This window comes from Taeniopygia guttata, chromosome 10, assembly GCF_048771995.1.
Source record: "Taeniopygia guttata chromosome 10, bTaeGut7.mat, whole genome shotgun sequence".
NCBI lineage: Eukaryota > Metazoa > Chordata > Aves > Passeriformes > Estrildidae > Taeniopygia > Taeniopygia guttata.
In genome coordinates this window covers 18,488,516-18,502,645 of record NC_133035.1, presented here as the reverse complement: position 1 = coordinate 18,502,645, position 14,130 = coordinate 18,488,516, and the positions used below count along the sequence as shown (strand labels likewise).

Genomic DNA, 14,130 nt, shown 5'->3' with positions numbered 1-14,130 from the left:
GTAAGAGGAGGTATTAAAGGGACTGAGGAAAAAAAGGTCCAAAAACACCTAAATAAAATCAACTTTCCCCCAAATAGTCAAACCACAAAGGAAAAACAACCCTTGATACTGTGCTAGTTATTACAGCACAGAACCTGTACCCTGCAAAAGCATGTGTGTACCCAGGATGGGGCATGGCAAGGCATGGACTGCTTTGGTTTGTCATCTTGTGTGAAATGACATGGAATTCTTTGGGGCACTGGGGCCTGGGGTGAGGATTTGTGACCTGGGTGTACCCAAGTGAACTCCATTTTGTGGATTTTCTTTGATTTTGTTTTTGGTTTTGTTGGAAGGCCTTTCCCTTTGCCTTACTCCCATGTTTAGACACCATCTAGTAAAAGACGCTGAATTTTCTTTTTCTGGATAAAAGAGGAGAGTCCTGCAGCATGATACTTTTTCCTTCATGAAAGTCAGTTACAGAGGAGGGGATAAACCATTAGCTGTCTGTCTGTCTGTCTGTAGACATCACTTCTGCAGGGAAACACTAACTGAATTGTCCTTTAGTTCTTAAAAACTCCTTTTCTGTTCTTCAGAAAGAGGTGTTTCCCTCCTGGGGAAGTTAATCCAAGTTGCAGAAGGGGAAAAAAGAGGGGGGGTGTTGAGGGGGAAGTTTAGAAATACTTTTGAAGCAGTGACTGATTCTATAAGAATACTCACTTATATCCTTGAGTCTGGAGTGTGGCATCTAAAAGTTCATAGGAGGCTGTTGCACAGGAGGCTGTTGAGAAGAAAATTAATAAAAAAGAAAAGAAGAGATTGTAGGGAGAAGTGTGTCATAGATACAATGGCTTTTTAATGAGACAGCTCGATGGATATTGTGAAATTACTTGCTCAGAGATTGCTTTCATCACAGGCAGCCTGAAAATTGTTTTCCTTGTAAAAGCCAGGCCATAATCTCTGTCTGCAGATCTTGCTTTTTAAATCATGTTCTAGCTAATATGCTTTTTCAGAAGGATTTGCTTTTTTTGTTGTTGTCTAGTTGTTGTTGGATTTAATATAACCGGCTTTCGAAGGAATTAAGTGAATTCCAGGAAATGTTGGCTGTCAACCAGAGCGCTCTGTTATCCTCCCTGCATTGTGCCTGAGGATGGGATCTCAGGCTGGCCTGATTACTGTGGGCTCCCTCCTGTGAAATTGTAGCCCTTTTGCTGGGCAGGTGTCAGGGTGATGATTTCATACTCCAGAATAGCCGGGCTGGGAGGGTGTGCAAAATCAGGCTTGGGGATTGAAGGTACAGCCCTGGAGTAGTGCTACTACATCAGTGTTTGTGATTTAAGAGGGATAGAATAATCATGTTTAACTCACATTGCTTTCCCCTTTTCTTGCTTTTCCTTTCCCCCTCTCTTTTCTTCCTTTCCCCTGCCCTTTCCCCCTCTTTTTTTTCCTCTTCCCTTTCCACTTTTCTTTGTTGTTCTTACCTTTGGGGCACTCTTTTCTACCTCTGCCCCTGGATGCAGGTTCTAGCATGATGCCACCTCAAAGGTACTGAAAGCTGATCTTAAAAAACTATTTAAACAACCTAAAGGGTACCAAAGTGCTTATTGGTGTTTTTGGAATACCTTTCCTGTCCCTCTTCAGGACAAAAATCTAAATTCCCTATGTGAGTAAGGCACAGATAATTTTGCAATTCTGGCTCTGAAGCACATTGAATAAACACAGTCTTAAATCTGCAGCAGCTGCTGAAAGGTGGCTCACAGGATTCCTCGAGATTGCAGTTGATTTGGGGTGTGTGCAACATCTCTTGGCGTAATCTGTGGTTTAGGTGCTGGCTGGGTTTCACGTTCAGGCTCCAAAATTGTGTTTATTTTCTCCAGAGCCAAGATGAGCACTTACTGGGAACTGGAGGTCTTTGGAGGTCTGCACAGCAAATCCATAACCTACAGACCACATGCTCTGCAATCACAGTATATTTTTCCACATTTTGGCTAAGTGAGGGTTTTATCTGTGTGTAGAGTTTATTTCTGTGCTGTGTCAGGAGTGCCTTGACGTGGCTCACGTTCATGTGCAGGACTCTGGAACTGTGAGCAAAAGGGCTTCCAAACTGAGCCTGCAACAGAGCTGCAGGTTCCTCACTGTGCTCAGGACAGCTTTGGGCTGTCCTAGGCACCTTCAAAAGGCTGAAGATAGGGTGTGCTGGCAATTTACTAGGGAGAAGGTAAGAAAGGGAATAGGGCTGTTAATGCTAGGATATTCTCTGAGCTGTAGGGTTGCAGGGTTTGGACACGAGGCAGTGGCACATGATTTCAGTTCTTGGGCACTGCTCTGGTGAGCAGCCCTGAGCCCCTCAGTGCTGCCAGGGAGGGGAAGAGCTCCATGGGTGTGCCCTGTTGTTCTTGCTGCTTTTGGAGCCCTGGTAGTTGGCCCTGCTCTGAGTGTGCTGTCCTTCAGTGTAATCCAGGTGGGGGCTTGCCTTTCACCCCTATTGAGGCAAGCTTCTCTGTGATCCTGACACTGCAGCTATCAACAGCAAAACTCCTGGGACTGCCAAGGTTCCAGCGTTTCTGTTGCTTCCAAGGCCTTTGTCTGACTGTCCTTTAGGTTTTGTTTCCTACTTAATGTTTGGTGAAGGTGAGCAGACAAAAAGATTAGCACTTTGTGTGGAAGAAAAGCTCTGACTACTGTCTGCTCTGAGTCATCAGGCAAATTTCCTTGCAGGGAGCCTGGGGATAGAGCAAATGCCCTTGCAGGCTGCCTGAAGGCTTCTCGTTCAGGGCCGCTGGGACCCTGAAGAGCTGGAGGCTTTGCGAGCTGCTGGGAGAAATGGTGGATAGAGAAATCCTGCTTTTCTTCCCTCCTTGCTTCCCCAGCAGAGCGATCCTCACCGCTGGCATGTTTTCCCAGCATGATGTACTGCATTGAGTGGATCTCTACCACTGGTGCTGAAGAGATTGTCTCAAGCTCTTTTGAGGAAGTCTCCCCATTCAACTCCCTTGTTTCTAGCTCCTACTCTCTTTAGAGACACAGTGGCTTGTTTTCTGCCCTCAAGAGAAGCTGAGTCCTAAATGCCCCGGTATAGTGAACCTGCTCTGAGAGTAGAAAGGTCACAGACCAGAGGTCTGTCCTAGCCTCAGTGAATCTGTGATTCATTATTGAAGTGTCTTTTTGTGGCTGGAAGATGCCTTGCCTAGTGTTTGAAATATGTTGATATTAATTACAGACTCAAATAGCAGATGCACGACAAAAATAAATATTATCGCAGTGGGAGGCTTTCCCTCCACAGAGCTGAGAGGATGCAAATATTTGTCATCTTTCTCCCAAGTCCTGATGAGGCATCCTGATGAGGGCTTTTGGGTATCACCTCCTCAGAGATATTTTGGAGCTTGATCCTGAGCAAAATATCTTTGTAAGTAGCAGGAATGTGGCTTTAGGGATGTAAGGCATTGCATTTGTATACATGGGAAGCTTCAGCCTATCAGTGTCCATGAATCAGGCTGTAGGATTGTTTCAGTGGAGACATAATGGTCACTGGAGGAGCTCCTGTAGCTCTTCCTTCTTCATCAGCTGTGAAGGGGACAAGACATGATGAGCTCAACTGCAGTAGCTGAGGTCCAGGATCGATGCAAGACTCACAGCAGGGTTATTTGTCTCTGGAACAGACTGCTAAGGGCAAGGGGGGTGTTTCCATGAGTGCAGATTTAGGATAAATCTCTGCAGAAGCAGGCATTCTGTTGGTGACCATGGCTTGGACACAGGATGAGTGACCTGTTAATGTCTTCCTGGCTACATGATCCTCACTCATGGCACTCCAGCTGTCTCAGCACCTGGAGAACCACAGTTTGACTTACTGTGATCTTTGTGGATGGCAGGACTGGCATTCATGGTTATAACTTGCCTTTGTGCTGTTCCTGTGGAATAGCTGCTATCCCTCCCCTTAGCAATTGCCTTTGAATGTGTCCTCTTCATAATGAAGACTGATAACCCAGAGCTGCCTGTCAAACCTCGGCAGCTCTGTTTATAGAGACTTGCAATTAAAAATGGATCTCATATATAATTAAAAAGGATCACGTAGGCTTTGCGCCTTGCATTCAAGAATAAAGAGGCTGCCATCTAGGAATCCAGGCAGAAAATGGAGATGCTGACAGCCTGCTCCTACTTTTATGCTAATTGCTAATCATCTGCTTTGTTCAGTGTAATGCAGCAAGGATTGTGCTCATGTCGTGAGCAATGTAGCCATTTCAGTCTGTGGAAGTGTTTCCAAGTAGCATCCCATGGACAAATCAGAGGATACTGAATGCCCAGCTATGAGTTTGTCACCTTGTGAAAGCCAGAAACTTATGGAAGAAGGAAAGGAATCACTACAACCCAGAAATGGGGCAGGTTCAAGTGGTTGTGTCGTAGCTGCTTTGGCTCATGGAGGTGCAGCTGTGTATCAACTGGTCCCTTTTCATGTACTTGAGGTGCAGCGAGAAAAAGATGATGTTTATACTTCTTTGCAGTGTGTTTTTTGTCTGGCAACTAAACCTTTGTAAAAAAGCAAGAGCTGAAAATGGCTGTAGCATGTGCTCAAGCTTGGAGACAAATGTGTATGTAAAAGTGTGAGTGTATCAAGTTGGTTTGTACTGGCCAGTTGAGTTGGTTTGTGTCAGCAAAGTCCTGTTAGCCTGGTCTCTCAAAAGCAGCTTTTGTGTTTGGAAGACTCTGAGGGGATGGATAGGTCTGTACCTGCTGCTTTTTGAAAACCATGGGTTGGATTGCTCCCCTGATCCCAATCTGCTGTCATTACCAGGACCTGACATGAGAGATTTTTCAGGAGAAAAGGAAGGGATAAAAGGACTTTGGGGTGATGAATATCTGGGGTAAATCTCACACTCTTCCTTTTGGTTACTCAGGTTTATAACTCTTCCCAATGGTGTCCTCCAAATCCTGGATGTGCAGGAGAGTGATGCTGGGATTTACCACTGCGTGGCAACCAACGCCGCCCGAACGCGCTACAGCAATGATGCCACCCTCAGCGTGGTGAAAGGTGAGGTGCTGCCAGCAGCCTCTTGGGCTAGGTGCAGGTCTGCCAGGTAATCATTGTGTGTGCTGGGGGAGCTGGGCTCAAATACCAGCGACCATCTTCCCTCCTGGTGTGACTCTACACATGGCCATCTTTGGTTAAAACTTGCAGAGAAGGTATTTCAGGAAAGGTTTCTCTTTGCTGGTGATGGGATAAGGAGACTGTGTTGGCAGGACTCCTTTGTGCTCTGGGGTGATCAGAAGGGATGAGGCAGCCATTTGCTCCTTGGGGAGGGCAGCATTTTTGGTGGTGTTCTCTGCAGTGGCATTGGACAGCAAGAGAAGCAAGGGCTGGCATGGACAGATGAAGGTGCTTCCCATGCAAGCAAGAGAAATAGCTGAAGGCTGGAGTAGCTGGCAGACAGTTTATCCAGGGTGCCCAGCACAGTCCAGAGGAGGCTGAATGCAGTGACAACCAACTTGTGTTCTGTGTCCATATTGCTGGAGCCCTGCTGAGCTCCAGAGATCTTTATGTGGTATTTGGGAATGGCCCCAGCTGGGATTTCTTCTGGTGATGCAGGTCTTTGGAGCAAGGCTTTGGGTGTGAGCTGTCCTTCATCTCCCGATCTGGGCCTCAGCCTCTGAGTGCATTTTCCTTTGTAAGCCAAGAGTGCAGCGGGCAAGTCTGGACATGAGGACATAGCTGAGAGCGTGAGTGCAGTGGTGGTCTCCAGGCTCCAGCATCCTCCCAGCATGCCTGGCTGCCTCCCCAGCTTTGTATCACCCTGTCCTGCAAATGGACAAACTCCCAGGGCTGGGAGTCTGGCTGAGCTGTCCCTTCTCTTGGGACAGTGCCCCGGGCCACCTCTGTCTCCTGTTGGTGCTGACCCTGGTGTATCTTGCAGGCAGCTTTGACCTTGAAAGCTCTGAAATCCTCCCCAGCCCCTTTCATCTTTGTTTAGGATTGCGTTGCTTGGCATTCTGCTCCCAATGTATTTTCCCAGCAATGGCTTTGCTGTTCATCCATCAGTAGGGAGTGTAATTAACTGTGGAGTCTGAGAACACACCTCTGATCAATGGATTGTGTCATGGAGGTAATCTGGGTGGAATCTGCAGAGAATTCGTGAGCGGTTGAATGCTCTGTATCTAATTGCCAGCCCCTGCCAGATCTTCTGTGTGTTTAATGAAGCTCTGAGCCGAGGGGAGTGCTTCCTATGGGCAGTTCCATGCTCCAGAGACAGCTCCTGTGTTGGCTCTGCTGTGCTATTGATAACTAATATCGATCAGGCTGCAAAGGTGAATTTGATGTCCTTGGCATCATAACTCATTCAGCATAATTGCATCTTGTAGCTCTGCAATGTTTAATCTGCTTTGCAAATGGAGGCAATAGAAGAGGTTAAATGGGAAGCGTTCCTTCTGGAGCACCAGCCGGCCTGAGCAGATTTCTGCCTGGAGTTCTCACCCAAATCTCTCTTCTGCAGCACCACACCACCCGCTGGCTGCTAAAACAAATATGTGAGGTTGAGTTTTTCACCAGATTGAGCTGATAGTGATGAAAAACATGCCTGTTAAATCTCTGGGTTTTTTTATAATTGGGGAGAAGTATCTCGGAGACAGATGGGAAACTGCAGTGACCTGTGTAGGCTGTAAACTCCTCCATGAGTGACTGGCATGGTATTGATCCTTTTTTGTTTCAGCACTTCACCATCAGAGCACATTTTTGGATGCCTGGACTGGCTTGAGGAGTCTTTTCCTCCCTTTTCAGAAGCAGCTGATTATAGTTGGAGTGAACTGGTCAGGCAGAAATCCTTTCCTGATTGTGAAAAATAAAACCAAATTAAACCAAAACAAAGAATTCTAGGAAAAAAACCAAAAATAAACTGAAATACAGACAAAAAAAAAAAAAAACCCAAACAACACAACAGACTGAAGTACAGCTATTTGGTGTTGCTTATTTGGAAATTTCAGGGACCAAACTCTTGTGCAGACAGGAGAAACTAAACTGTTTCTTCCCTCCCTGCTCCTGGCAAGGGACTCCTTTGTGCCAAGATAAGGTGACAGTCCATCCTTTCAGTTCCACTGCACTGCCAGGGCCCCTGGAAAAGGTTTGTGCAGTATGACTTTGTGTCTCCTTACCCGCTGTCCCACTGGCAGCACTGGCAGTGCTGTGTTATGATACTGGAGGCTGTGCTCCTGGGAGATTTTGGAGTCTTGCTGGTGATAATGCAAATGCTTCCAAGGATCAGGCCTGGGAACATTTTGTGTTCATGCCTCTGCCTTCCAGCCAGGGCTGGATCTGAATGAGCTGTGCATAGCAAAAGAATCAGTTTCCCTACAGCTCTTCTGTTCCTCCCCCCTCCCTTTCTGTTCCTTGTACGATGGCTGGGAATTGTTCCCTCTCCCTTATTAAAGGCCTTTTCCCAGTTAAAACCAGTAATTAATATGACCCCTTTCTGTCATATCTGCACTGTCTAAAACCCCCAAAGGTGTTATTTCTCCGGGCAGTGTGACTTCCCATCCTGGGGGGAGCTTGGGCTGTGCTGTGTGTCCGTGGCTCAGCACATGCTGGCTGTGGCCAGGCAGGGCAGGCAGCGGCGGGCTGCAGATGTTTTGGCTGTGCAGACTTCATGGTGCAAATTTCCAGACCTTCCCTGGGGAAGCAGCGTTTGGAGCTGGAAGGGAAGAGAGCAGACAGGACAGCGGGATACAGTCACGCAGCCCTGAAACAGAGCCTGCTGCTGAAACAGGGATTGTTTGATTGGGTTTTCCCCTTGGATCTCCACTGCTTCCCAGTGGATGGAGTGCCAAACACATCTGTCAGTTCTGTCCCTTCACCCCTCACCTGGACAGGTGATGAATGAACACTGTGTCTCTCTCTGCCAAAAAGGACATTAGGAGCTGGCTGTGGGATGCTTTCCCAGGCTCTAACTGTGCATGCTGCCTTTCCTTGGGGTCAGCTGTATCTTTTTCTAGAAGCAGGTTCTGGAGCCCTTCTCTGAACTTACAAAGAACTAATTCCTTATGTGTCCAGGTTGTGTTCCCAGGTTCTTGATATGCACACAGAAGTGTTGCCATGCTTCATAAACCTTTCAAAGAAGAGTAGCAAAAGGGCTTGGGGAATGACGTGTGGTCTCAGCAGTTCACTTTGCCTGTCACTTTGCTTTCCCCCTCCATGTCATGCACACACATGCTCTTTGTGTGTTTTCATGGGAACAGGGACTCCCTCTTGGCTGTGTTTGCCCCAAAATTGGCACAAAGTAGCACAAATAACAGTCAGAAGCTGTGCTGCTGCAAGAACAGTAAACTTTTACAAAGATTTGATCTATTTATTTTTAAATGTCACAAGGAATGACTCCCTGTAATTTTCATTCCATCTTCCTCATTGCATGAATGCTGGGATCTCTCTTCTCCACAGCTAACCCACATTTCACTTCCCTGCGATTCATCCTATTAGTTTTAGTTGCAAAGGATTGGGAAGCTTGAAAACATTGTTATTCCTCCTTATTTTTTAATCCCTTTGAGTATGTCTAAGCAGGTGACCTAAAGAAAGTTTAAATCTTGGCAATTTTAGTATAGAATAGTTTTCTCCCACTGGAGTGGGAGAAACAAATTTGAGATCCTGACCCCAGAGCTCCTTTGTGCAGATCTCAGTGTTTGTGTCTTTTCATATTTATTGGTTATTGCAGAAGGATTGTCAGAGCACAGTTCTGAGAGCCAGGACTCCTAGCTTCTCTCTCCCTCTCTGTTACTGGGCTGCAGAGGAGAATCAGTTCCTCAATGTTTAAATTTCTGTAAATAGCGATAATGTAATAAATAGTTGGAGTTGTCCTTTTGGAAGGGATGGGTCAGTCTGGAGAATGATTATGGGCATTTGGTGCTGGAGGCCATCTAGGGGTACGTAAAGAGAGAGGTGTGGACATGGATCTCAGTGTGGCTGTGGGATTTCCCCTCCTTGTGTCCTCTGGACCCTGTTCCTGGTCTGTGCATGTGGGGTGGCCATGACTGCCGTGACATGTGTGGGAAAAACCCTTGCCTGAAACCAGATGGGCAAGAATCAGAATATCCCTGTGCTGCAATAATGCAGGAATTGGAGAACAGAGCAGGGTGATGGGTGGAGGTCTGGGCTGAGGAGTCACAAAGGAGTCTCCCAGCAGCTGAGCACATCCCCCGTGAGCTGGGATTTAGTGCCGTGTTATTAGAGATGACACTGCGAGATTGCCGTTGGCAGAACATCATTTACGCTGACAGTTGTAGCAGCTTGCTGCAGCAGTGTCCCAGGAAATGGATTTTTCAGCCAAATATTTGTATGAATGTGATAACAGGGACAGAGCTTGGAGGCAGCTGAAGCACCTTCAGTTTTTTTGTTCTTTTGGTGTTTGTGCTGCAGTGGCTTGCAGGTACCCACACAGAGCCTGGGATGGAGGTGGTTCCTGCTCCAAAGGGCTGTAGGAAAATGCAGCTCTTGACTGGGATGAGCTTTAGGGATGGAGGGGAAGGTGGTGATGAAGTGAGCAGCACTCGCAGTTGGCCACCACCTCGCGGAAACAGACGTGCTGTTACCACAAGTGGATTTTCAGTCCCTGCATGTGCGAATGACGTGCTGGATGCTGGCTTGGCACTCAGCCTGAGCCCTGGCCACGTGCTCTGCTCCCCTCGCGGCTTCCAACACAGGTACCGGGCAGCCAGGGGACAGGGAACTTTGGATTTGGGTCAGTGCTGCTCTGGGCCGACCTCCCTGACTGCAGCTGGGCATTGATCCTGTGCGTGCTGCCAGCGACAGTGAAGGACAGCATTAACCAGGGTGGAGGGCTGGTCCCACCTGCATTAGGGTGGCCTTCCTCCAGCAGGAACCCATTGCAGGGACAGCAGGGCCCTGTGAGTTGTGGGAGCAGAGCTATATACAACTGCGTGCGGGCATGGCACACTTCTTCTGGGACACATGAGTTGTGGGAATGTGTAGGGAGAGAAAGTGTGGGATGGGATAACAGAGTTGCATTTTTGCTGTGAGTTGTTGGCATAAGCAGAATCAGTGATGTATCACCTCTAGAGAAGGAGACATCCCAGTTCCAGTCTGCAATTGCCATGTTCCCTGTGCCTCCTGTGCCGGACACAGAACTGTCACTTTTCCCTCTCTCCTTTTAGCATCCTTCTGTTTTCCTTTGCCCTCTCGTCTCTCACTTCACTAGCAGTTAAGCAGGGAACTGCTCTCCATTTGACATCCCAAAAGCTCAGCCATGAGGACTCTGTTTACGAGTGTTTCTTAGCTCTGGTTTCCTGGGAAGCAGGTATCTGAAGTTGTTTGCATAATGCATCTGATGGATTCTGTAAAATGCTGTTGCTCCTGCCTGTGGCAGAAGATGCTAAGCAAGCCATGGCAAGTGTGAATTCAGAGGATGGCAAGATCAAGGAGGAGGTACACAACACTTCTTGCTTAATAAATGGATCTTCAAAGCTAGAAGTGACCTTCTCCCTAACAAGCTGTAAACTTTAACTCCGTTTCACTTTACTGAGTCTGTCATTGCTGGTGGGTTTCAAGAATACGTGGAACAGGATTGAGCCCATTGATATTGGGTGAAACTTGTGGAAGGCTGGTGCAGACGTGTGTCGGGCACCCATCCAACCACCCAGCTCTGCTTGGCTGGGGTTCCTACAGGGCCAAGATGCATCACACCCCTCCCATCACTGAGGGAAAGCTGCTCATAGCTCCAGTGTCAGCAGACTGCTCTGGGAGCCCAAGGGGAGTTCCAGCTCAGCTGTCTGTGAAGTTTCGTGGGGCTATGATATACCACACTCCTGACAGCTACAGCAGCCCACAGTGACAGAGGGTTTGATACAAAATGCAGAGCCCTCACCTCCCATTAAGCACAACAGCTAAGCCCGGGGATGGCACCAAAGTGAGTGGCAACAGAGGTGTCAAGGATAATAGAGCAGAACAAGGGATGTACAGCTGGGAATAGGTGAGCTGTTTCCAGGTCCTAAGGGGAAACTGGTCTAATCCACATGCAGTGGTAGCTGTGCATGATGTTAGAGCTGTCAGATGTGGCCAGGCTCGTGTGTTAGTCCGCCTTCAGCTCCTGCAGACGAGGAATGTCTGGATTCAGGCATGGTTTGTGGTCCTCTGGTGTTCTCCACATGCATCTCTTACTAATTCAGGTCTGCTGCACTTTTGAGGCTTCCTGAAATAACTGGTGTTTAGTAAGGCTTGGACTGAAGCAGGATTTAAACAGGTCTCCTCAGAGTCAGTTGGTCCAATTCAGTTCTCCTCAGAGTCCCTTGGTGGTGGTGCAGTCCTGTGGTGCATGAGCACATCTGCACTACAGGGATCACACCTAGCCTGTCCTGGAGGGCGTGGGACAGGCTATGCCTGCGTGGGGAGGCTGGAAGGGAGTTAGGAGTAGAGACCATAATTAGGTCAGCAGCTTGCAGTGGGCTGCAGGACAGGAAGGTTGATGTGGTTGGGCTCCTGATGACACTGGTTAATTATTAATCATTGGTGTTACAGCTGTGCCTCAGCAGCTCTCTGAGGTTGAGGGCTGGTAGTGCCCTCCGGCACTGACAGTGTCCAGCAGCTGCAGTGAGGATGTTGGGAAGTGTCTGAAGGCATAGCAAAGCTCATAGTGGTGTCTAATCCCATTGCTTTTGACATGGGACAGAGATGTCCCTGTCTTCAAGACCCACCAGTACCTACAGGGGTGCTGAGGAACAGGAATGGGAGGAGTAGGCCTGGGTCACAGGGGAGGCTGAGTCAGGAGCAGAGCTGGACTGCTCTGAGCCCTCACTTGGTTAGCTTGGATGCTCAGGATTGCTCAGAGCACAGCTGGGAGTTTGTCTTCAGTATCAGAGATGTTCTTGCCCATCTCTGTTTCTGGTGCAGCCAGGGGCAATGCCAAGTGGATTGTGGACAAGAATGAAGAGCAGGAAGAGAGAGGAAGGATGGGATAAGGAGGGGCAGGTGGTGTTATCAAACACTGTCTTAATGCACAGTCTTACATCAGGGCTCTCTGTGGCACCGAGCAAGTGTCCAGCCAAAGGGCTTTGACAGAATCTGGATATCAGCAATGCTCTTTGCCCATGGAAAGCCAGCATTTCTTCCGGACTTTTCCTAGAAAAACAGATTTGCATTGTCCTGAGTGAATGCAGATGCATCCATCTGCTTTTAGTTCTCTCCCTTCCAAGTTGGCAGTCTCAGTTTGCTGCCAGACTGTGTTACTGTGGGCTCCCAGCGTGTTGTGTGTTCGCAGCTTCACTTGTGGGAAGCATTCTGTGTACCTGGCATCAGGGAGACCCCTCTGCTAGATCCCTTCCCAACAGGTTCTTCTTTTCAAGGCTGCTCAGGACAGCGGATGGCTGCTCTGGCAGAGGGAATGGGCCAGAGCAGGAGCTGTGGTCACAGAGAAAGCAGGCTGTGCCCTTCTGCACAGTCCAGGGCCTCCAGCCTCATCCCTCTCTGCTTTTGCTGGATGTGCCTGAATTGCAGATGGATCTGATATTACAAATAAATCTGAATTGCAAATAGATCTAATGTCTAATGAAATAAGTGTCAGCCCCTGGGAAGCATCAGCCTCAGAGCACAAGCAGGAAGTGACTGGAGTGAAATGGCTCCAGTCACTGAGGCAAGGTGAGTAAGGAGGAGTTTCAGAGTTACTTGTGAGCCAGAATGGTATTCTGTTGACCATGTCTCTGTGTCATTTTTCTGCAAGAGGTAAAAAAAAAAAAGGGCTTACAGCTTTTTTTTTTTTTTCTTGGAGGTTTCTCATGTATCATTCTGGAAGTTGGTGTGCTGCCCTAGGATAATGACAAGGAGAGCTGGTGTAATGATGGCTAAAAAGGCGTGAGGATGTTCCCACTGAACCCTAGAGGCTGGCAAGCTTATGTCCCCAGGGCCATCTCATGTTTACTGATTTGGGAGGCGTTTATATTTAAATTATGGATACTGTGGCTTTTGTTCAGGGTCTTCTGATGCTCTCTGACTATTATTTTTGCACCTTCACTTCTGTGAATAGCTGTGTTGTGAACTGTGAACAGATGGAGTCCCAGAGATGCCGAGAGATGTACCCAGAGCAGCACAGTGAGTCAGTGACAGAGACCATGGGAGACTGTCTTGAGCCACTGGACCAGAAGCTGGGACATCATCCTGACGGTTGTCAACCGTGGGATGTTCCTGGTGTACCATGGAGGTTCCAGTTGCAGTGGTGACTTTTCAAAACAGCCTCTTGCAGCCCTTTTTTTTCTAGTCCCTGGGTTTGGCAGCTGCAAGGGAATGGCTGGAGCTTGCAGTGCTTTAAGGGCTCAACATGAGCTACATAAGCTGTCTGGGTCTTAGGGCAGAGAGGCTGCTCTGTTCTCCACACAAAGACTCTGAGGTATCTCTGCTTCTTTCTTCACTTCTCCTTGTTGGCCTCTCACCTGATATAGAGGCTCAACTCCCTCTGTAGACTGAGTAACTTTCTTATAGGGAATTTGTTTGCACAAAAGTCTCTGACAATGTGCCAAGACAGGCTTATTAATCAGTAGTTACTATCTAAAATTATGACATTGTCAGTGCTGCTTCAGCACAGTCTTTCTGTTAGGTCTCAGCATCCACTGTGCCCTGAGCTGGGGTTTCCTATTCCCTCTGCCATATTCCAGCTCCATGGGCTGCTGCTTCTGCCTCCCAGAAACTCTGTGATGTATCTTCAGGCCTCTGAGGATTGAGATGCCTGAAGGCCTGAGGTGTCTAAGCCTTTGGCCTGTGGCAGAAGCCAGAAGAGCCCATTTCTCAGAGCTCTGTGCAGTGGGGCCGCCTGGCCGCAGCTGCCGGCACAGCCCCTCCTGTTTATTTTGCCTGGCTCGGGCTCGGAGCGGTGCAAATGGAGGCGCTTCCAAGCGCTCTGGGGAAGCGAGCAGGAATGCGTCGTGCAGTCTGGCTGGCTCCTGTCCCTCTTGGCGTGATGAGGAGCAGCTCCAAATGCGTGTACGCAAACAGAGAGCCAATGTTGACAGCTTTACAAGAGCTGGAGTGGTGGGCAAAGCACACTCCCACTGCTTTGCAGCAGAGCTAAGTGTACCCGGGATGTACAAAACTCCACAGCCTGAAGGATCAAGGGTTTGGGGAGTGGGGGAAGAGCCCCCCTAGAAGTCCAAGGCAATTTCTGGAAACCTGCCACTCTTCCT

The 14,130-nt window shown here is 48.3% G+C and overlaps 1 protein-coding gene across 2 annotated transcripts in view; it reads left to right on the top strand.

Annotated features, from left to right (window-relative positions):
• Positions 1–14,130, top strand: part of IGDCC4 (immunoglobulin superfamily DCC subclass member 4) — an 88,170-nt gene that overhangs the window by 37,996 nt on the left and 36,044 nt on the right. For both annotated transcript variants that reach the window (XM_030281223.4, XM_030281224.4), the window contains exon 4: positions 4,869–5,002. In XM_030281223.4, the coding sequence (XP_030137083.4) occupies positions 4,869–5,002 (134 nt within the window). The remainder of the gene's footprint in view (positions 1–4,868; positions 5,003–14,130) is intronic.